Below are 24,358 nucleotides of genomic sequence, written 5' to 3'. Positions count from 1 at the left end.
CAAGTGTAAATCAGTATGTCACAAATGGGTGTGTCCACCCATTCCTTTCCATACCATTATCCAGGAGGGGCACTTCAATTGTTTAACCAAACCCGAGTCCACAAAGGAAAAAAAGATATCACGTGGCATTATGTTTCAGAAGGAAGGCGCTCATTCATTAAAAAAAAAGAATGAAAAGAATAACTAACGTCTCCTGAGAGTGATTAACTATTTTGCCAATTGTAAGCGTGTTAACAGATCTTAAAAGAAAACACATAGACGTTGTTTGAGAGCTAGTAATTAATCCTTTGTAAGAGCGGCCTCTGGTGGCCACAGTGTCGCATAACAAGATTTTTTTTTTTAAATTACGTTTGGTCACTCTCATTTGTGTGGTGGTGGCGTTTTAAGTTCTTTGGGTTAAGTTCTTTTATGTTAAGAAAATAAGAAAAGAAAATGTGCGAATTATAACGTCTAATATATCAGTTTTAAATTGCATTTCGAGTCTAAAAAATATAAAATGGTTCTTGGTTCAAAGATTGTCAGGCATTACATACAACATTTTTATATAGACGTGATTTTATACCCACTCAAAAAAAAGCATTCATATACAAAACAACAAAAACAACTGAGCCAAAGTAAGTTGATTATTTTTATTATATTTCTAAAGGTGCCACTTTATCCTGAAAAATAAACGGCATCAAAGCTTAAACTATACAGGGACAGGCAGCGAGAGGTCAACTCTCCACTGAGAAAATGAGCAAAAGACTAAACTATGTCACAGATTAAACTGTAATGTTTAAAATTTCACAAACTATAAACTTCTTACTCATAGGATATACTGGCATTTGGAAATATATATTTATGCTAAGAATTTGAATATGGGAATTACAGGTTAATAGCATATTTTAGATATTCAGACAGAAAAAAATGACCAGGTCATAAAATAAAATTGCCTTCAGGGAACAGCTGTCAAGTTTATGAATATTTCTGTTAGTCCATTATCTGTTCAGTCATGCTAAAATAACTACAAGCAAAAACTAAAACAATACAGACATTTTAACCAACTCAGAGGAAAATGTACAGTTATTTTGTACACAAAACTTATAATACTGTTGCCTGTGAACTCAGTTAAACAGCTTGCCTCTCGTCAATATGTAATGTCTGCACATCTGTTTTATATCTTTCTCACACTGGAAAGGATAAGCAACCTTCTTACTCCGATATTTTTTTTTTAGAACGTATAAAAATAGAAATAAGATGAGAACCAAGATGGAATTAAAACACTGAAAAAGAAAATAAATAAAAAATGTGTGAGTTCCTCGACTGACCATCGCTAAACAATATTTACACTTTCATACATCTTGAAGTACACAGTGCTTGAACTGAAACGCAAATGAATTAAGACGTGGTGCCACTAACTAGCCTCCTTAGCTTATAGTCTAACGCTACGATACGAGGATTAATCTCATATCCCAAAATCTTATCAAAGCCCTGATAAAAAAAAACTAAAACGCTACTTATATAGTTTGATCCGATTTCCTCCTTTTGACTGAAACAATATCTGTACATAAAGGATGATACTGCAAAAGTTGGAAATGTTAATCAGAAGTACTTCCTTGTTAGAGTAAAAGGAAACAAAAAAGTTAAACTTGGAAATAAAAATGTTTAGAAATTTTAACTGAGAATCTTTACATCAAAAATAGTTTGTCTCATTAAAAATTTATATCACTTGTTTTTAATTTTTCAAGCTGTTGCACATGGATACCCTAGTATGATAGTGGAGGGTCAATTAATAATGTTTATACATCCTACAAATCTCAGTATGTAGCCTGCAGAGCCAAAAGATATGAGAAATCAAAAACCTGCAGGAGAGTTTAACCAAAAATTTACATTAACGCAGGGGAGGCCAATGATAATTACAACCTTTTTAGATGTTTTGAAACTAAAATTGCCACTCTGAACCATTACACTCATCCTCAATTTAGATGTGCTAAATTATTTACAAATTATAAAGACAATAAAACAAGCAAAGATTTTAAAACAAAAGATCAAATTTCTATTTATATAACCTCGTTACACTTTACAAAGTAGCTTGCAGCAACGCGTGGTGACACAAGTGGTAACACAAAGTCAGTTCCTCTGCTTTTCCACAGCTTCCTGGGCCGGCCATTCGGGTCCATGAGGGGCTCTGATGTGAGCTGTGTTTATGCCTCTGAGCTGTAAGTGGAAGACAGCTTAGTGTCCATTATTCTTCATAAACAGTGGTTGTTTTACCACAGGACAAGGTCAGTTAAGTCATTTGTGCCCTCTTTTCAGAAAAATATTCACAGAAGCGCATCGTAATATTTCACACTGTTACGACACACAACATGGACCCAACCCAGCAGAAATAATAAGTGTTTTGGTTTAAAGCTCCTGTTTGATGGCCAATGAAGAATAAATCTACTCAGCAGGAACAGAAACAACCACAAGGGGGCTCTCTGGTCTACTACTGGTTATACCAATGATTCTGCCTTTGTCTGATGAATCTGACGGATCAACGAAAAAGAAAAAGCTACACTAAGTCGAGGTTAAATGTCTTTGAGGTGACATGTTTTCACAAGTGAACAATTCGTACGAGAGGTGTCTCCTATTAACACAAAAAACTTTTTCTTTCTTTTAAAGCTTTTCACCAAATTTCCAAATATTTTTAATGGAAATTTCCATCATCAAAGCTCAAGATACTTGTGACACCAGGCTGGCAGTCGGATGATGCTGTCAGGCGATCCGTGGAGCTGAACGGTCATTGGTGAGGGTTCTTTTGAGCTTGACCCCCTTGCGGATAGCCACAAGCATGTTTCCTTCATCTTGTTCGTCCACCTCCTCTCCACCTGCCTGGTACGGCTGGACCAGCTGGTTGGGCAGGGGAATGGTCGGAGGGTTGGTGGAGGCCTGACCGCTCCAGGACGTCAAAGGAAGCGTGCCAGCTTCGCCTGGTTTTACAAATGTCGAGGAATATGAGCTTTCCTCTCCTCCTCCCATCTCCTCTGGACTCCTGCTCCCGTTAACTGTTCCTGACATATCAGGCACTGTAGGGATTTTCACAGGCACGACAGGAGTACGAATGGGAATGGGGCCTCCGCCCACAGAGCCGGAGCGACGGGCGCAGGGTTTAGAGGAGGGGGTGCGGCGGATTGTGGCAACTCCAGGGGTGATGATAACTGGACCATGACCTGCAGGGAGGATTACAGAGGTGGGATGAATCCTTGGAAGGTAATGATGATACAATATAAAGCAAATAATAAATGCTGATAGAAAATTATGGTTTTAACGTGAACCTTTGTTAAAGATACACAAAAGAAAACAAAATGTATTTTATTGATATTTTACAACATGAAAAAAAACATGTTTTTCAAATAAAAAAAAAAATCAAAATCTGAAAGGTGTGGAGTACGATTTGTATTCAGTCCCACAGAGTAAATAGTTCTGTTTTTAAGCCACCTTCTGCCTGTTAAAGGCTTTAAATCTCTCACTGCCTAATGACCAACCTCTATTTAACTCTATTCATCTTCCCATCACCTCTGACCTGCCTCCATGACTCAAAATAAGTTACACTCAGATGGATTCTATTACTAATTGTTTGAGTTTTATTTTCATTTTTGTTTAAATACATGCCTAAGTTTGTGGTTGCAATAAGAAAAACCTCAGTTATTTGTACCCGTAGAAGTAGCAGTGTATTGGCCAGCAGGAGCAGATGGATAGGCTCCTGTGTGGACCGGTGTGGAGGGATAGGCTGCCCCGTGGTACGTCCCCTGTCCAGGATATGGGGTCTGTGTGATGGGCATGCCGGCTGTGGAGGCGGGCCGTTTGGTCTGGAACATGCGTCTGTAGGACTGGCCAATGTCACTGTTTCTGGGGATCGTGGAGGACTTGTCGAAGTCAGATGGCTGCTGCGGTTGCTGCTGCTCAGGCTCCTGGTCTCCAGCCATGGAAAAGTAGTCGTAATCTGAAACTGTCATGGGTAAATATGAGGAGGTTAAGTCACACTACTACAGAGTGGATTATGACACAAAATCTCCGAATAGATAATCGGGATAAACTTTACTACTTTGTGATGGTATGGTGTCTTCAGAGCAGCAGGGTGTGTTGGTCTGAGTGCTGTAGCCGCTGGAGCACTGGATGGAGTCTCTGTTTGACCTCTGGGTGTCCAGCTCCAGACCCCTGGATAAGACCAGGGCCAGTTCATTTTGGGCCTCGAGATCATCAGCCTGACAAAACCAGATGAAATCAACATGTGGGGGGAAAGACAAGATCAAGATGTTAGACTGAATTGATACAACCAAGTGCAGTGTATTAAAGCCATTAAAATAATTAAGTCCAACCCACTAAAGTCATTAACGGGGAACATTAATGGTTGAGGGCTATTCACATTGTTTGCATGCCGTTAACTGCAACAAAATTGTTTTTGTTGAACGCTCACAGTTAACAGATGGCATTAAACAATATGTGGAAATAAGTATCACCATTAAAGGTAATCATTGAGTAATTTTGTAAAAATATGTCTGCAGTTTTAGGACATTACTAAATGTACTCAATGGAAATGTGCAAAAAAGCTCTTCTGGATCTAATAACAAATGCAAATAAAAAAAGGGGACCTCTTACAAATTGTATCAACTTTTTCCCCTCATTTTTCCACTTAAATCTTTCCAATCATTAAAAAAAAAAACACTTATATTGCAAAACGATATCAAAAAAAAAAAAAAGTTTACAGATTTATATTGAGGGTTAGAAGTAGAATCCAATGCCACCGAGATAAGACCTGGAGAACTAGAAGATAATCTTCACAACATGAAGCAGGCCTAATGACCATAATCAAATGAAATCCAAAAACGGATGAGAAACAAATTCATTATCAATCAGTCCAAAACTGGTTCCAAAGTTTTTTATTGATGGCTAGTTATTGCAAAACCTTGACACTAGTTGTCGAGGGTGGATCAATCTGTTATTGGGCTAACTGGGATACTCTTCAATGTAAAGCCAGTTGGTGTGGATAATTTTTCCCTTAAAAATGGAATCATTATTTAAAAAGAGCATTTAGTTTTTACTCACTTTATAACTACATTATATTAAAATTTGCTAGCAAAATTAAGAGATCTCTATAGGGACAAACACTTTTTCACAGTAAATTCAGAGGAGACAGAAACTGACCTTCATGATCCGGTTCTTCTCTTCCTGCTGGCTTGGTGTTTGTGTCTGAGAAGGATAGGGTGCTGAGATTGATGTTTGATCTGAAGGGGGGCTGTTGCCACCATTTGTGCTCCCATTATTCTCCATCCCACCCAAAGCTTCCTTGTCTTTCCTCCTCCTGAGTGTGTTGACCATGGGCTGGTCATAAGGTCCTGGCTTTGCCCAGTCCTGTGGACAAAATTGTTTAATAATGATTTTTCCACATTTCTCTGATGTTTTAAAGCCTTAAAATGGTTCTCTTTTGATTTAAGCTTCAAAGTTAAAAAATAAGAAATGAATTCTAAAATTGCCAAGCAAACTTGTGCGGTGAGCAAAATGCACACAGGGAGAATGGAAATGTGTTGCTCATCAAGTCTGAGGTGATGACCAACCTTCCAGCTGGGGACTTTTGATGAAGGTACCATCGGGGACCCCAACGTGCCGTAGTTGGGATAGTCCGGCAGCAAGGCTGAGGCGGGGCGTGACCAGGAGCGAGTGGGGCATGAGGTGGAGGGAGAGGATGGTGGGAAGAATGGGAAGGAAGTGCCTGGAGCTGAGCTCAAGCTCCCCCCATTGCTATGCAGGTAGGAGGGACTGGCTGGGCTGTAGTGGTCAAAGCCATTGGACAACTGGTGTTGATGGAAGGACAGACCGATGGCAACAGAAGCAAACAAAAGGAAAAGAAGCAATGGGATCAATAAATGAAATGGTGAACAAATAATAATAATAAACATACATAACTGAGGATAAATTAATGAAAGCAAAATAAGATCAAAATCCATGTTGATTAACCAACATCAGCATAGATGAGTCTGAATGCTAAAGAAAATGGATGGATGGATGAAATCTGAAAAACTGACAAACTCTGTTGGCAGCCCAACCATTATTTGGGGACTAATGTGGTAGAAAGAGTACCAAGAAAACCTGTTGCATCAAAAAGCAATACTAAGTGCCATTTGCATTGTTCTGCCACGAATGAAGGGGAATGGAAAATGGAAGGTTGAGACCAAACACGTTCCTGTTTATTTGTAAAACACAGATCTAGTTGACGATCCGAGGCAAGACCCCACAAAGGCTCTCTATTTAATCTAGTATCTGACTGGACTGAGTAAAGACATCAGCAAAGGTTTATTGAAGCATCTTTACAAGAAAAGCTGGTAGAGACATACACAAAAAGAGTTGCAGCTGTGATTGTACAAAAAAGCTGCTGAATATAAATACCCACCAAACTTTTCAGATTATTTTGAAAAAAAAAAGACACTCATGCTATTTTTAACTGAATTATCACCCACTTTGCATTGATCTAAAGCATACATTTTCAACCATATATGCAGAAGTTTGAGGTTTAAACCAGGTGATATTAATCCTTTTGCAAGCCTCTTCAGTTCCCTCAACCTTCCTACACTGAACGGAAGTGGATATCTGGCGTATGAAGGTCTGCGGTTCATTATACAGAAAGAGCTTTTCACCTTGTCAGTAGCATGCTGAAGTGCAGTAGCGGTGAGAGAGCAGGCAGTGCTGCAGTCACCGTGAAGCTGCCCAGTCTCTGACGTCTCAGAGGAGCTGGAACTGGGACAAGGCTGTGACAGAGAGGACAGGGAGCAGCCGGCAGGAAGTGGAATGATGAGGTGGGAGAGAGAAGGAAGCACCGATGGAGGAGAGAGAATTAAAGCAAAGACATACTGACGGCTAGAAGCACAAGAAAACTGTTTGGCAGCTGTAGCGACTTCTCCACGAGTTAGTAAGGAAAAGCACCAGCGAACAGTGCACTAGGAGAAGAGTTATATTAGCATTAGATGCAAGGCCATTAAGAGCAACAATTTAAGTGTCAGCCTCATTAGAAAGAAGCTCAGTTAAAACCCTTCAAAAAGTTAAAGCCCCTTTTAAGCATCTGTTACTGTAACCCACAGTGAGCAAACACAAGGCCCCATTCCCAGGCCTGTACTGTATGTGGGTCAGGCATGTAGCTGCCAAACCACCTTCAGCGGATCATAAAAACTTGGAGTCCAACTAAACCGATGTGTTCTGGGCTGAGGAGCTCTGGTTTCTGGCGAGCAGCACAACGTCGACTAATGCAACTGCTCTCACGGTCGATCGCAAGCCTCAAAGCCCGCACAGACAATCCCCTGGACTGACTCATACGTTATTATCTCACAACCTTTGTCAGAGTCAGACCGAGGCGATATAGACATGCTCCTAATGTATGTAAAACATACAGGCAACACAGCAGCATATAATTTAACTATGATTCATTTAATCAAAAATAAAACTGAGCGTATTCTGAGGGTTTTAAGTTTAGCCAAACAACAGTCTGTCACAGTGGTGGATTTTTTTATTTTTTTTTTCATAGCAGGATGGTTCTGACCCGTTTTACCCTGGGCTAGAAAGGAAGCAAACTAATTTCCTGCACATTTATGATACAATAATAGCACTGAAATGACTTCACATACTTACCACGGCCAGACAACTGTCTGTCTGAAGGAGACTGGCTCTCAGTAGGGAGCCGGATTTAAATATATGAATAAATATTGGGCATCTCTTTTTTTTGTCCCCGTCTTACCTTTGTTTCAGCTGGCATCGGTGAAGAGGATTTGGACGATGCATTTTGGTCCTGCGATGAAGAAATGAAGCCAGAGTCGTGGGAAGAGATGCTAGAGAGCCGAACCGGGGCTTGCAGGGGTAACGTGGAGCTGCGGTATCGATGGCAGGGGTGATGATGGTGAAAGAGGTGATGCGAGGAGGAGGAGGAAGAAGAGGAGGAAGGAGAGTGAGAGTGAGAGCCACTGGAACCCCTGGAGTCACTACTGTTAACGCTGTTCAGACTACTGTGAAAGGAGGATGGCAAAAAGGGAGGACCAGTGGGAGAAGTTTAGCAGTGGCAAGGAGAGTTAAAGACAGTCAAGTTCACCAGAAGCCACGGGTTTAGGAGGAAGGGTCGAGTGGAGGGGGGAGTAGAGGGGAAGCAGGGGAGAGATGAAAGGCAGAGGATAACGGGGAATGTGGAGGAGACAGGGTGGGAAACGATTAACACGGCACAAAATGATGCAGCAAGCAGTGACCGAAGCCAATCCAATCAAACCAATGAAAAAAAAATAAATAAATAAATCATAATGAATACAGAGGGTAGGACTTTTATCAAGACACAAAATACTCAGATGCTGAACAAATTCAATGACTAATTATTTCAATTTAGATTACACACACTAAGCCACCTTACATTACATTCACTGTCAATAATAAAACGTGAAAACGCTTCCTCCAGTCGTTGAAACAAGTATAAAATATGCACCTGGATCATGAAAAAAAAATATGCAAGACACCGACTACCTACAAGTATTCTTTAAAAAACCAAAAGAAATACAAAAAAAGCACTGCTTTGTTACTCAAACTCACTTATGAGACTCATAATGTTGCTCCTGTTTGTTGAAAAATAAAAATTAATAGTATCACATGTATCCCTTTGATACATGTGATATTCTCTTTGATTTTAGTTTCAAATTAAAAATGAATCGAATATCTATCTTGAATTAAAATTCACTCACAACCCAAGAATAGACTGACCAAGAACAACAGCATAGGTAAAAAAAGTGAAAACAGGAACTCAAACAGTAAATTTCTGACTTTAAACCAGAGCAGTTGTACAAAAACCATTAGAGAAAGCAAAGGACAGCGAGCAGAAGACATAGTCTGAACAGCTAACTCCCCCGCTCCCCCAAGTCATTCTGCATAGTATTGGTGTTATTCTCATTGGGTGATCAATAAGAGTGCAACAAAATAATAAAAGACTTTTCCCCCAGCTCATCCTGGCCACTAGGTGTCAGTCATGGTTTGGAAAACTGTCAGTTTTAATGCCTTCATCATTTCTGATTTGAATAAAAAAGATTTTCGGGCTTTTAGAGAAATGCAAATGCATAAGGTAAATGTACACTTGATAAACTTACTGAGCTTCCTCTTATAGAAAATAAAGGATCTTTGACCACTTCACACAGTGTTTCTTGGATGCAGAAGGTTAATGAGTACTCTACTTCTTTTAAAACACGAAGGTCAAAACTGCATAAACATACCTGCACATGCTAGACTTCCTGGACATAGTAGTACTCGGGGAAGAAGGTGGCGTTTGATATGACCAGCCATAGTCTGAGCCCTTCAGGTCTGAGATCACCTAAAAATAATCATTATCAATATTAACAGAAATAGCAAACTTATTTACCTGACTGTAAACAAGGGCAAAACAAAGAGTAAAAGTGACAAGATTTCAGGATTTTAGGCTTCCTCCGCCCCCCATACCTGTTCACTAGCAGGAGGAAGCTTGTGCGGGTCAGAGGTCAGGGCCTTGAGGTCCTCAGAGATGGTCTGGAGATGGGTAACCTCTGCCAACATGGAGATCTCCTCATCCTAAAAGCATCAAGCACATGCAAAGCAGAAACCCATAAACAGATCGTATTTTATCCAGTCGTAGTACGGTTACGGTAAACAAAACATGAGTTTGCCTCTTTTTTTACTCACCACTACAGGCTGCAGCAAGGATACAAAACAGCAAAATCTTTGTCTCTCCTCAATGAGAGCCTTCCTCAAAGCTTGCTTCTCTGTTTCTTCCAGAAGGATGTATTTATCATTCACATCCTGCATGGCACTGTTCAGCTGGGGCTGGAAATCGCCACGGCCTTCACAAGCAAACAGAATACAAATACACAAAAATACACTTGTCATTACATAAGGTATGGAGCCAGGAAAACAAATAATACATCACTACTTATCATGCAATAGCCATGCACTGAATATGGAAAACAATATGATTTTGCACATAAGAAGGAAGTTAGTGAAGATATATTCTTTTGGTGGCATGTCAAATGATACTATGTAAAATGTCCCACTACTTTGGGCATCATGAAGAGCACCTCTTCTTACTGAAGCACTTCCTGGCTCTTGTTCAAGGAGGGCAAAAGGTTATCTTCTTCAGACTAATCTGTTGTCTGTAGGCTATTACTACAATATACTCAAAGGTTGGAGTCATTTCAGACATTTTTATCTTCCTCTTTCACTCTTTCATACACTGAAATTTCTGAAAATGTTTTGGAAAAAAAACCATAAAAAAAAAACACTAAAGACTTTTTATCACAACAAAAGAGCAAAGTACCAACAACACCATCTGGCCCTCCGGCTGTCTGTGTGACTTTCAATATAAATATGCAAATCCAGAGTAGGACATTACAATTCCAAGGTTATCTTGACGTGCAGCCTTGCTTGTCTTCTTGCTGTGAGTCTAAGTAAAAATGTGCGTCTAGGATTTGAGAGTGTGCGTTTGTGTGTGCATGGTTTTAAAAGACAGGATGCCCCGAAGCCAAACCAGGCCCTCTTGAGTTCTTGAAGGAGGCAGGAAGGTTGGCGACTGCCTGTGACCGTATGATGCACTGTGGATCTCAGAGGCATTATCTAACCACTAAAGATACAGTTACACAAAAACATGTTTTGACTTTAATACATCAAGGTCTGTGGTCTCTGCCTGCTCCTATGTCAGGGCTGAGATAAATTGGTGCCTTTCATTGACATTTGTTGTAATTTCCACATGCAAGTGGTGCATAAAGCGGGGTTAATGCATCATAAAACATAGTGTTCAGTGCTTGTTCATTTACAGATTTCTTCCATTTGTATTTGCCACAAATGTTTCAAATTAAGCAGATTTTGATAGTAGACCCATGCCCCAAAATATCCTAACTTATATGTTCATATGTGAAAACGTAATCCCCACTTTACCGTAAAAAAACATTTACACCTATGATTGATAACTGTCGGTTATGTAGAATCAAGAAATCACTTAAATAAAACGGGTCTGACAACATGAAGTAGGCCAACAGTGCTTCAAATGAAAGAAATTCAAGGACAAATGAACATCAGAGTCAGTAGTGAAGAAAGTGTTAAAAAGCTCTGTATGGTCAATGTGTACTTAATGCAGGAGGACAATAATCCAAAGCACAGCAATCAAAAAAATGTTTTTAAGAAGTCAAAGTCTGAACCTAAATCCGACTGAGATAATGCAGGTGAACCAAGTAATATCTTTAGGTGATAATTCCAGTGCTCTGACCACAAGCGGCCATGTTTGTTTTAGTTGTCCTATTGTCCAATAAATTAAATAACAAAAAAGTATATGCTTAGACTATCTTTTTTCTGATATCAAATATTTGTTTGATTTTAAACAAGCAAACATTATCTGAAAAGAGAAAAAAGAGAGCAGTACTTGCCCTTGAGAAGGCAAATACTTTTTCACAGCACTGTAGGAGTCTTCTATGTACTTTTCTATCTCCATCTAAATAAATCAACACTAGTTTGCAACATGACTACAATCACTGTTATAATGTTGTTATAATGAAATGTATAGCATCCAGACCTCAAGCCAAGCACAGTGATTTTAATGCTAATGTGATTATGCAAGCATCTTAAATAGTAGTGGTCTATGGGGCAATAAATTAAATGTAGCTCAACTAGAAAGTCCAAGTTTCAGCATGTTTTTCGGTCTTGTATTGATCCAAAGGAAAATTTTGACCAGACCGGCAAACAATTATATTGTGCAACGGTACGGCTAAATCTGAACTGGCCTCACTCAGTCCGTTTTCCACAGCAGGACCTACCTCATTATCGTTGTCCCTACAGGCAAAATCTTTTTCCATCCTGTTGCCTTGGACATTATTTATAAGTTGGTTTGACATCTCAAATACAGTTGTAATCAGTAATTATAAACAGCTCCTCTATCATTACTGTAATGTAATGTGAAGGCCGTCTGTAATGTGGATCTATAAAGTAAAATATCCAAAAGCTGAAACTACAGAAAGCAAATTAACCACTTTAAAAATACTTTATATTCAAGTACAACACATACAATCTGACTCGAAGTAGGCTTAGCTGTAAAGTTCATGTAAAGTTGAGGACAAAATGAGAGCAAGCAACTCTTCCACCTTAAAGCTGACATTTCTTCTCATAACTCAAACAGCAGCATTTGTGTTTTTGTCTCAAAAAAATGGAAAGAAATATTTTCTTTATTCTATTTTTTTGTAGAGTCCTAGAGCAGCCTGGGAAAGCTTCATCTTATTGCATCAAAATCTGCAATAATCTACCAACATGCAAGGATGTAGATAGATTGATCGTTTTGTACCTGACCTTTTTAGGTATGTAAAGAAGCCGTCACTGGATATTCTTTGCCCACATTGGGTCAAAATGTAAACAAACTGACAACATTTCATGTCTGCTTTGATTTTTAATTATTTTCTATAATCTGTTTCTAGTCTACTGTAAAGAATTATAACAATGTGACGCCAATAAATCTTACCCAAAAGCTTGAGGTTAATCATAATTATATCGGTTTGATGATATATTTCATTGGAGTCAGATGATCAGAATACTGATGAGAACTACAATCAGTAGAATAGGATGTCATTTTAGAATTGTAGAAAATAACATTTCCCTTAAAATGATATCTGGGAATTAAACTTTTTTATTATCATTATTAATTAGTCCTAAATGAAAGTAGGACATTAAATGCCAAAATATTGGTATAAAATGCGGATACCAATTAGCAAAGGGGCGACTTGGAGTTGCTTTGAACTATTATCCACCAAGCTAGACTGAAGATTAGAAACTTTCAGTCATTTCGCCACAAAATACAAGCTTGTACTCCATAATACAGATCTTAAGGGCACAATTAGAATATTTTACTTTAACAGATTCACAACTTCAAAACAACCTGCTAGTCTTTAAAACATAGCACCGAATTTTTTTTTAACATTATTTTATCTCAATAAAAAGGTGACCAATTATCAAGATTGTTTACTTTAAATGAGGCAGCTGGGAATTGACAAAACAGAAAGCTAATGATATGGAAACTGATGGAGAATGATAGACACATATGCAATAAGTTCCACAAAGTATTAGCAAAAAGTCAGTCAAAATATAAAAACTATTCAAGCATTCAAGCAGTTTGACTAAATCTTAGCTGTCTTTACCACCTTCAACTTATCTGACTCGAGGGGTTGAACTGTCCCTCATTCTGCACACATGTTGCTACATGTGTGCAGACACAAATGGGATTAAATGCTCCAGCTTTCACATGGTCAATGATTAAATTAGGCTGTAATTTTAGACTTTTTCTGAGTGCTGCTGGGGTTTTGGGTCAGAAAAAACACTCATGAGACAGATAAGAAAACATCAGATCTTGTGTAACCAACTAGAAGACGGTGGATGGTGTGGTATTTTTATGAGAAAGTAAATGTCCCTAATTCAGTTAATACGCATAAACCTATATTTAAATACTATTATTACAGCTTAAAGTTAAAGTATAATGCAAGTATTTATCTACCGAGATCAATGAGAAAAATTAGGGAACAGGAAACATTACAGAGAATTTGTAATGTTCTACAACAGCTGAATAACCTGATTATTCAACATGTAGTAGATTGATAATTTTATAGTGGCCCAGGTGAGCGCTCTTTGAGATGAAACATAGCGGTCACCTCTGAGTGGTAGTGGAAAGCTAATAAGAAGAGAAAGTATGTAGTCTTGTGTTGTCTTTAGTCAAAAGCCGGAGTTCAAGCTCTTGACAGCTGTGAAGCTCGGACATGAAGGTTAATCAGATTGAGCATACCAAGTCAAAGATTATGTCAGCTTTAACAAAGCCAAGAAGGTTTGCAAAAGCTTACTGAGCCCTGAGAGCTGCAAGTTTCTACTAGTCTGTATTTTATTTAATGTCTATTCAAGATGCCCAAACAAGTTTACAAGTCAATGTCCCATATTTTTCCAGGCTTAAATTTCTAAAAATCTTAATCCATTCAAAATATTTAAATTTTACAAAAGTTTTCTGTCAATCTACAAATACTTCTGGAGTTGTCAGACTTTAAATTTGCAATATTGATAGACTGCTGGATTAAGGCTGGGCAAATGTTAGATGGATGCACAATCTACAGTGAGCAAGCAGATGGATGTGTGGATGAGTGATGGTGGGTGAATAGACAAATCTTTGAGTCAGCGAGATAATGAGTAGTAAGGACATACCAAAAAAATCTTTCAGACTCCATTTTCTTTTCCCATTCAGATCTAAATAATACATAACTCAAATTCCATTCTTTTCCAGACGTGGAGCCCTGTGTGTCTAACAATTCAGCAGAAGTTTGGGCAGATGGAGGAATTCCTCTTTAACTTTTTTTTACAAAATGCACTGCAAATGCTTCAAATGGTATGACTGAAATGTATTTTTTATTTGTTAATGTCAGTGTTACCATAAGTACAGATTAGACATGTGCCGATCAGGTTTTTTCCTGCCGATTCCGATTACCCATGAGGGCCGATCACCGATACCGATCACATAATTATTATTTTTTAAATCATAAGCACTACCGGTTACATTATGTGGAAAAAGGAACCATGAATTCACCTTAATTTAGACAAAAACTTGTTTTTAATAACTTTTTCCAAGAAAAAAACAAAACAGGCATTGTGCAAATTGTTCTGCTATCGGTAATACTATCTTTAACAGACTGAAAACATATGAAGGCTCTGAAGAGGCTAAATAATGCAAAAGGTCAAAATAAAACCTCTCAACATTGCCACAAAATTCAAGTATAAAACTTAACATTCAAAGGCAAATACAGGTTCCATTACAATAAACAATCCTGAGTTACTAAATGAAAACTTCCTGATAGCATGGCGGCTAGCTGATTACTGCTAGTTCAGATTAGCTGTTTCTGACTGAGCGGAGTAATTATGCAGAGCAGGGAGGAGATAGATTATTTTTTCAGAGATTATCTGTCTCATGTTAGGACAGCGAAAGTTTTAATACACATGTAAAATTTATTTTTTTAAGTTAGATGCTGCAGCTTTAAGCAGAGGTTCGGTGTGAGAGTCACTACCAGGTGGAGCAGAAGCGGCGCTCAATCTATGAAATATTACTACCTGTAGCGCGTAGCGGCAGTTCAACAGCGAGAGCAGAACCAGCGTCTTACATCGCAGTTCAAAGACTTAAATAATTTTGCGGGTTATTTGTTTAGCTTTCTGACCGTCATGCTAATCCAGGTGAGTGTTTATAGCTGTGCGCTGCTTTACCAGCTGTCTGATCCTCCATAAGCCTTTTTACTGCAGTGAACCTCAATGTAGCCAAACTCAGTCACTTGTTTTTATGCCATATTAGATTTGTTGTGTTGATGCATTTTGACGCGCTTCAATTTTCCGCCGCAACACGCAAACTTCCCCATTCACTCAATGCGTCATAGTTCCACACGACATCGCTTAGGATTTGTTGCTGCGCGTTTGCGCAGTGTGAAGGAAAGAGGAAACCAGCTGCACAGGCAGGCTGCAAAATGAGATGCAGGTGATTGGTTTGTGTGATTGGCAACAAGAGACCGTGATCGGCGATCACCGATCATACACTTTTTCACGGAAATCGGCTGATTATGATCGGTGGCCGATCGATCGGCGATCACCGATCATACACTTTTTCACAGAAATCGGCCGATTATGATCGGTGGCCGATCGATCAGCACACCTCTAGTACAGATGTGTACTAGATTATGTAACTTATGTAGCTCTTAACTGGATAAACAATTTGTGTAGAGCATATTTCTGAAAGTCAAGGTTTTCTCTTCCTTTTTAATCACACTTTCAGGTTCTTAAAATGAAAAAGCAACTTACTCAAATCTAAAAGTAATGAATGGGATGGCACAAAAAAGTAGAACAGTGAAAGATGAAAAGAAGGCCAAATCCTTAATTATTCTATAATCTACATTACACTCTACACTAAAAAGATCGACACTCTAAATAGGACAAACATGTTGCTAGAGTCTATAACGAGTAGCTATAGCTCGTATAAAAAAAGAATGCATGACAGAAAAGAAAGTAAGGTCTACATTAGTCATTTACCAATAAGACCAAGACACTTAATACATTGTAGCATGAGCAACTATTTAAATATTGTCTATAAAGTGACTTACCATGATTGTCTGCTGCAGTGCAGCATTAAGAGAAGAATATCAACCATGGGTGGGCAGGGAGAGAAAAAGATCCACATGAACTGAGAAACTGCCAGCTAAACACTAATCTATCAATGTTTGCCTATGAATGTCTAAAACAGTGGTCCCCAAACTTTTTTCTGTGAGGGCCACATGRCTTTTCCCTTCTCTGGTGGGGGGCCGGAGTCAGTTTGTAASAGAAAAAGTGTGACGATTGCAGGAGTACCTAAATGTAAAAATATATTGTTTTCCAGAAAGCACAATCAAATAACCCTCTMTGGGTTCTTCACAGAAACAATCCAGGAAGGATTATAGTCCGTATTTTCCGAACTATGAGCCGCACCGGACTATAAACAACAACCCCAAAGTTTTTTGTTTTTAACCAGTAAACATACACATCTAAGCCTCATATCTCTGCCGCTCCAGGTTTTCCACAACRATGCAGCAGCAGCAGAGGGGGGCGGACACCCAAAAATTGAGTCACAACAGGTCAATTGAATATCAAATTTATTAGGGTTGAAAAAGAAAAAGTTGCCAAGATTAGATTTAACAGAACTGATTACAGTAGTTTCTGAACAGTAACTGTAACAGTAAAAGCGCTGATCCTTCGTGTTGCTACTAGCACGTGCTAAATCAGTGGTCCACCTTTTTATTACCGCGGACCGGTCAACACTTGGAAATTTTGTTGCGCCCGGGGGGGAGAGAGGGAAGAGGGTAGTCAGATAAGGCTTCTGCATGTTAGTGTTCCCACTTAATACTGAATATGCCCTATTTGGGTTGTCTTGGCCCTTTTATCGCAGCCTGTGGGGTTTTCCCTGACTTGGAACGAGAATACGACCTATTGAATGTGACAGGCAGCCAATCAGAAAGCGCAGTGATGTAAGAACGGAGGGGAATCCCAAACAGCTGACATATCGCGCAACTTAAGAGTCCGGTGGATATCGGAGATGATATGTGGAAATGTTWATTATTAAATCTAAAAGGTCATTATTATGTTTATTCAGTTAAAAATGTTAACTATGAAAAAACATTCACCTCCAAATTATAGTGCAGCAAATAGAGCGGCTGCTCCGTCGTCTTTCATCCACCGCCTTTTCTTTTTGTTACAATGACTCCACAAACTATCACTATTGCGTCTACATYGTTATCCGTGTTTGCTTATTCTAAATTCCCGCTATGTTGGGGGTTTTACTGGATTATCCTCTGGAATCGGGATGTTCGTGACTGGAATCGGTTCGTGCCKTGTGGCTGAACACGAACCGATCAAACCTGTTGTACTTWATCAGCTCTGTGGTCACAGAGGTTTGGAGAATCGGCCGACAATTCTTAAATCTTGCCGTCTAAACCAGACTTTAGCCTCAAAAGCTCTACTCATCTCCTCTCGACCACTGCCCAAACGCTCTGACTCTGGTCGCTATGGTAACCTTTATATATCCCTTTAAAATAAGATACAGATGTGGCACAAAAGAACATTTTGCTTTCGTGAAAATTTTAACTCACGATACTGACTAACGGGAGCCCCGAGTTTGTTTCTCTGCAACCAGACGGTCCCATCTGGGAGTGATGGGAGACAATAACACCCGAAGTGTTGCTTATATGCACAGCCTGMTTGGTCTCTACTGGCAAAGCAGCTTGAAGCTTCATTGCCTCATTAGCAGCCGGTCGCCGCATGTTACGCAGAGCGGCTTGTAATGTGGGACTCACCTACCGGTCCGGGATAAATCCATTCTCCTGTCTCTTCCCTGGGCCTTTTCCCCTTTGCAAAGACATCCATTTCTTACTAATTTTGATGTTTGTGGGCTCAATGTTGGCGCGCAAGTAACCAGACTTCCAATGATTCACTTCCTGCTAAAGAACCCCCTGGTGGTTGAAGAAAAATCCACATATAAACGGCTTCTAGTCTGGAAAATATGGTAAATGGAAAAAACTCTGAATGCTTTCTGGTATTTTTCAGGGGGCCGGACCAAATGTGGAGGCGGGCCGGATCCGGCCCGCGGGCCGTAGTTTGGGGACCACTGGTCTAAAACCTTGTTTAAAGATTCAAACATGAGAAAATGACTTTGTAATCTAAAGGGTGACGTAAAGACTATCACTGATAAACAGCCAGCACATGCCATTTGTTTTTATAGCATACTCTCAGATGCCATCAAAACAGATATTAAATAATTTGCATTGTCTTTAGCATAGCAATAGTCCTGCAACGATGCAGTACTTGGTGCTATCCTGACAGGCTCATTCATCTACGCCTCAAAAGGGAAACTCAAAACAGAAATGAGTTCCCCTTCTTGCTTTCCTAAAGTAGCTAACATGACTGAAATAAATAAATAAATTAAATATGAAAACCAATGCAAATCTATAAACATGCCACAATGACAGCCAGCCAAATGTCTTTATGTACAGCACTATGTTCCATTTAGGTGAGCAAGTATGTATAACCTGAGCCAAGAGGACTGCACTGCCCTCTCACAGTGTTTACCAAGTAAGGCAATGTTCAGCCTTACTAGAGCTGCACAACTTACTCAGTAGGAAAACACTTGTTCAATACACATGCTGCTAAACGGATAACTGAACCCCAATTTACACATATTTCCTATTAAAATAGAAAGAAAATAAATAAGTTTTCTCTCCGCAGATTATTTTTCAGGACAATTTTTTTAGTATGCACTAAATTCTTGTCAACAGATTTTACATTCACAACCTGTTACATTTTATATATATAGCTAATGCAGTATTACAATCATAAGTCTCAAAAAATAGTAGCTCATATATAAAACCAGTGAGACACACACAGATGAGTTACAGCTTTTTTCCTTGTGACCACTTACAAGCTCCTTCACAACAGCTACCCAGCTAAATGTTTAAAGAAGACAAATTCACCAAGAGGTCAATGGAAAAATAAGCGTCAGGTCTGGCTAGGCTAACAACAACATACCGCCTAAGGCAAAAACAGCAGCTTCGTTTCAATAAACTTACCTGCTGTTGAACTACTGCTGCAAAGCTTAATAGTTTTATGTTTCAAGGCTTGATAATAAATCATCCATGACTAAAAATCATTTAACTTATTTTACAAAATGTATGCCTGACGGCACACATGGACTACCACGTCAAATGCAAATGGCTTTACAAAAAGCTTTGCTCACCTTTCTTTGCTTTTTTCTGAAGTTTTAACGTGTCCGAGGACTTCTTCTTGATTTCCTGTCGCGCTCGTTTATACTCTGTTACAAACAGATCAATTAACAGAGGTCAATCAACTGCTTTATTGAGCGTTTAACACAATTTATATGACGAAATATTTTGTCTATATTTGCACTACTGAATAGATGAATAGAAACTGTGTACTGAAGTGATAAAACTGGCAACAATTTACTTTGAGAGTGAGTTTGTGAGATCACCACCTCACCTTTTGCATGGTCTTTGTCTAAAGTGTTGACACCCCTTTTCCACTCCTCCATTTGTTCCTGCAGAGGGTTAATCAGACCCTCCAGAAAGCACCTGTGAAACGACAGGTTTCTCACTTTTAATCTGAGGTCAGCCAGATTAGTTCAATTTACATGCAAATGAAAATGCAGTTTTCATTACATTTCTGCCCTTTGGATGTCTATTTGGAAGGGAATGGCAAGAACTCATATTAAAGCAACAAGCTCTTGCGAAACAGAGCTACATCATGAAGAACAAAGGCCGAACGAGATCATCCACCCCCCCCGCCACATATCAAAAATGTTTCATGCAAAGACACACTTTTGCGTTCTGCCCCCTTATTTATATACCCCTAAATACAATCCAGTCATCAAATAAAGTTCACCTGTGTAAAATTTAGTCTTGGTGTTGATGCAGCTGTTTTGTGAAAGCCTCCAAGGTCTCCAGCTACTTTTGCAAAGAAAAGTTGACCTTTGAAAACCATTTAACATTTTCCCTCCACTTCACAATTATTTACAACTGTCTGATGTTCTGTACCAAAATGGAAATAAAATACATGCGTACGACAGCAGTATATTTATCATCCAATTTAAGTGAAAGCAGACTGCCAAGCTTGAAAAATGCACAAACATAAAGTCTGGTTTATTTATGTGGCACGTAATCTCACGTCAATCATTGACAGATAGACAAACCGAGAGGGAGGGAAAAAAAAAACACAGACTGTGAGAAAAGAGTCTGCAAGTGTCTGATTGTGCGACACAGGGGGAAGTACTAAGCTTGTGCAGTTATGTCTGTCAATCATTACCCAAGCATGAACGTCTTCCTAGACACATTTGTAAAGTGTGTGAAATGCGGACAGCTGCAGCCTTAGTGAGTCGAGCTAAAATTAGACTTCTCCCTCTTGCAGACATCTCCACAAAGTGTGTGTCAGTGGGTGGTTGTTGATGGCAGCCCCCACGTGTAAGGACCCTGCTATGGAGATCCAAATGGAATCTCTACAGAAATGCCAAGTGAAATTAAAGAGCCTCTTGTCTGGGATGTGTGTGGTAACGGGAGGGGGCAAGGCAGAAAGCTGTGCTGTGTCCATCTTTCCTTTGACATTATAGATGCGTATGCGTTCAAGTAAATAGACTTCTTCTCAGCATTCCACAACAAGGGTCACAGTCGCCCACACACCCAAAACATTACAACACAAAAGGCCAGGAGAAGCAGCAGTCAACATTTTTTGGAGGATAACTTTGGCCAAAGATAAATCAGACAGAATGTGTTCAAAAGAACAACATTTCAGTGTGTAATTTTCCTTACACGGAGAACTGTCTGAGTTTTGCCTCTATGCTGCGATGCCTCATGCACATCCTGGTCAACGCCGACCCGATGTCTCTGGTGCCACCTGGAACAGAAAGGAGCATGATGAATAAACTTGGCTTCAGAACAAAAACAACAAAGTTTCTTACAGATGCATTTTTAAAAATCTGATCATCATTGAACGCTTTATTACAGTAATTTCAGCATAAAAATCATGTTCCATTGAGACACAAAGTGATATTTTAGAAATGTATTTGTTCAAGTTGTTTATTATGACTTACAGGGAATGAACACATTAAATCATGTTTCTCCAAAGATAAAAATAACACAAATAAAACAAAGTTTCTAAAGCTAACTGCTACATTATCAAAAAAAACAAACAAACTGCTGACTGTTGAAGGCCTTCAACAGTCGGACCACAAAAAGATCATAGATAATAGAAATGCTTGATTGCAAAGTGCTGTATGCACACAAATTACTGGAAAGTTGAGAGGGAGGAAAATGTGGAAAAAAAGTTTCACAAGCAACTTGGATACCAGCAGTTACACATCTCTACAAAAATATGTTTGAAATGACATGTCACACTTTTAGCCAGTGTCACTAAAGGTGGCCTGGGAAAAAAAAAAAAAAGAAAAAGAAAAAAGGAAGTTTTAGAAGTACTCAAGCAGGAAAACATTTTAGGAATGTCATAGCACAACAATCAGCAGGGCAGAGTTTGCAACAAGTTAATCAGACAGAATTACAATTAGACATATTTTAAAAAAAGAGAAAAATGAAAACAATGTATTATATTTTGAGAATTAATTTTTAATGAGAATGAAAGTCAGTTTGATTTGTACAACAGTTTATTTTTATAGACCTGCAAATGCATTTATTTTGATAATCTTTAAACTGGAGAAAAAAAGACAACCTGACCTCAACTTAGCATGAAATATGGACTTATGAATTACTTTATTAGCTTCCTGTGGGAAATGACAGACAGGAAATTGTTGTCTGTCCTGAACGGTTGTTTTATGTCACTAGATTAAATAGTAATAAGATGCAGTGCACAAAAGGCTACTGACACAAAACAACCTTATTCAATGCTGGGAGAGACTTAAAAAAATATCTAGGACTTGAGAAAAAAATAATCAACATTCACTCTCAATCATCCACCTTACAAATTATGCAACAAACAGCTTTTTTTTTTCTTTTTAACCAAGTAGCTTTTGAGGACAAATAAGAATGTGCATTTTCCTCCTCAAGCCCTAAATGATCATCTGCTGGCAGCGGTGAAACATTGATTGATGGAGCTTTTGTCTAGATGTTCAGCATAAATGAATAGCTTCTCTGTGGGACTCCTGTGTGTATGTTTATTTCTCTGTGTGTCAGAGTCCATATAGAGTCAAGAGGCCTGGAGAAACCTTGAATTACTGAACTGTTGACATTCTGCACTCCGCTTCATAAACAGACTCTATACGGTGTATCTGTGTGTGTGTAGTGTGTCTGCGGCATCTTATTTAGTGTAAAATTTTCAGCAGAGTAAGCCATCCAGCTGTCTGCACAGCTCTACAGCACGCAGAGATACATGCATAGCCGTCACTCACTCAGCCACTCCCACCCACGTAACCAACTCCAAGAGACAATTGGCTTGCAACACATGCAAGAAGCTGCTGCCGTCACCTCCTACACTCGCACACATTCTGCAGCTACAACTTGATAAGGATGGCTTCAAATTGTGAGCGACATTTCAGGTTCCTCAACAAACCCATTACTGAGATTGCGTGAGATGTTTTTAGTCACCCTGTCTGGACTGTGTAAATATAATTATAGTAATGAACATACCATCGTGAAGTGTTGAATTTCCCAACTGGCAAGTTTAGGTGTGAAAAGAATTCCTAACGTACGTACATTAACGTAAAACAGAGGGAGTTGTTTGAAAAGACAGCTCTGGTTTCAGTTCGTCTAAACAGCGAATGTTTTTATAACTGATACAATATGGGCTTACTGGTGTGTTACTGCAGCAATAAAACAGTATGCATAGTTGGTATAGTAGCAGTGGGTTATGAATGAACTCCTTGTGAAAGAGCTTGTTTTCACACGATCCAAATCCATTTTGTTCTGCTGTTTTGTTCACCTTTTCAAGAGTTTCTAATTTCTAAATAACAGACTAAGACTGTGGCCAAGTGTAGCACAAAACCTGGCTTAAAGAGTATTAATCTTTCAAGATGGCAAGTTAAAACTTTGTTACACTGTTCAACTACATTTAATATCCTGTAAGGGCCACTGAGCTCAGTATTAATCCCTTTTCTGTTTTATGAAGTCTTCCTTTTCGCGAGCTTGCTTTTACAGAAGGCGTGGCTATTATAAGGGCCTCACTGTTGCACAACACCAAAATGTTCATTCACTCCAGCAGTGCAGTGTTCAGTTATAGTACTCAACCATCCATGTGGCCACGTCTCCCTTGCTGTGAGCTCTTGTTGTTTCTGTGGGTGTGGCCGCTTCATGAGACACTTCCACAGAGACACAAACAATTTTAAAGGGTTCAGACCAAAGTCATTAAGCACAAAAAAAAAACAAAAAAAACGGTTAAATTAATCATATACATTATAGAGTACGTTTGTGTGTATCCAGCTGTACTTATTTTGTGGTAAATAAGTTTACCACAAAATATTCTAGATTTAATATGAAGATCTTGCCCAAGATAGCATTTTGGGCAAGATCATTACTGTGCGGTGTGAGCATCTGCTGGTGTCCAACAAGCCAAGTATTAAATTACAATGAAATGCCCGTTCACAACACTTACAATTATTTAATTACAAACTGTCTTTGCAATTAGATCAATCACAAAAAATTTTGCTGAACAATAAATTGTACCAGAACTTATCGCGATAAACCATAATGTTTTTAGACCATTTTCAAGTAATATAGTGGTAATAACATAATACCGCAGGCACATCCTTCTCCAAGATCAATAACCTTTAAATTTCAATGCACTTTTAACACTGGAACTGGAAGACTTTTTAAATACATAAAACAACAGAAGCGACAACTAAAATTAATTATGAAGCATTCAAAAAATAAAGCTATTCGAAACATATTCAGCCGATTAAGGACTTGTCATCCAGTTTTTGGTAGAAAGAAGGAGACAAGAGAAAAATTATAAATCATGCAAATGGAAATTATCAAGCTTGTTTTACTTGATCCTGCCATTAACCAATTTGCTGCTTTTCGAGACAGGCTTATTTGCGACATGAATATTGCGATAAAGATAAATTTGATAAAATCACAAATAGTACAAGGCTCTGATCTACTAATACTATACTATCTACTATGTAGATTTATTTTATTTTTTATTACTGGTCACTATTGGAATCCAGAAAATAAAGTGCAAATATGAATATTTGCACTTTAAGTAGATGTCTTTCCATTTAGTGACTGTGTGAAATCTTATATGTAAATTTGAGAAGAAATCTGGTTAAAAA

The 24,358-nt window shown here is 38.7% G+C and overlaps 1 protein-coding gene across 11 annotated transcripts in view; it reads right to left on the bottom strand.

Annotated features, from left to right (window-relative positions):
* Positions 1 to 615: 615 nt before the first annotated feature.
* The window catches only part of LOC103478387 (metastasis suppressor protein 1-like), a 50,456-nt gene continuing 26,713 nt past the window's right edge, over positions 616 to 24,358 (bottom strand). For 2 of the 11 annotated variants that reach the window (XM_008432194.2, XM_008432200.2), the window contains exons 4-17: positions 20,895 to 20,979; positions 19,573 to 19,664; positions 19,313 to 19,387; positions 16,155 to 16,166; positions 9,691 to 9,848; positions 9,472 to 9,579; positions 9,249 to 9,346; positions 7,745 to 8,009; positions 6,654 to 6,764; positions 5,577 to 5,813; positions 5,167 to 5,373; positions 4,064 to 4,226; positions 3,677 to 3,970; positions 616 to 3,191 (exon numbers count right to left, since the gene is read on the bottom strand). In XM_008432194.2, the coding sequence (XP_008430416.1) occupies positions 2,737 to 3,191; positions 3,677 to 3,970; positions 4,064 to 4,226; positions 5,167 to 5,373; positions 5,577 to 5,813; positions 6,654 to 6,764; positions 7,745 to 8,009; positions 9,249 to 9,346; positions 9,472 to 9,579; positions 9,691 to 9,848; positions 16,155 to 16,166; positions 19,313 to 19,387; positions 19,573 to 19,664; positions 20,895 to 20,979 (2,360 nt within the window). In that variant the 3' untranslated portion in view covers positions 616 to 2,736. The remainder of the gene's footprint in view (positions 3,192 to 3,676; positions 3,971 to 4,063; positions 4,227 to 5,166; positions 5,374 to 5,576; positions 5,814 to 6,653; positions 6,765 to 7,744; positions 8,010 to 9,248; positions 9,347 to 9,471; positions 9,580 to 9,690; positions 9,849 to 16,154; positions 16,167 to 19,312; positions 19,388 to 19,572; positions 19,665 to 20,894; positions 20,980 to 24,358) is intronic. The other 9 variants (XM_008432196.2, XM_008432195.2, XM_008432202.2 and 6 more) reach the window with 9 other exon arrangements.

Source organism: Poecilia reticulata, linkage group LG16 (assembly GCF_000633615.1).
Source record: "Poecilia reticulata strain Guanapo linkage group LG16, Guppy_female_1.0+MT, whole genome shotgun sequence".
Classification (NCBI taxonomy): Eukaryota; Metazoa; Chordata; class Actinopteri; order Cyprinodontiformes; family Poeciliidae; genus Poecilia; species Poecilia reticulata.
Note: the sequence above shows the minus strand (reverse complement) of the source record. Positions and strands in the feature narration are given on the sequence as shown.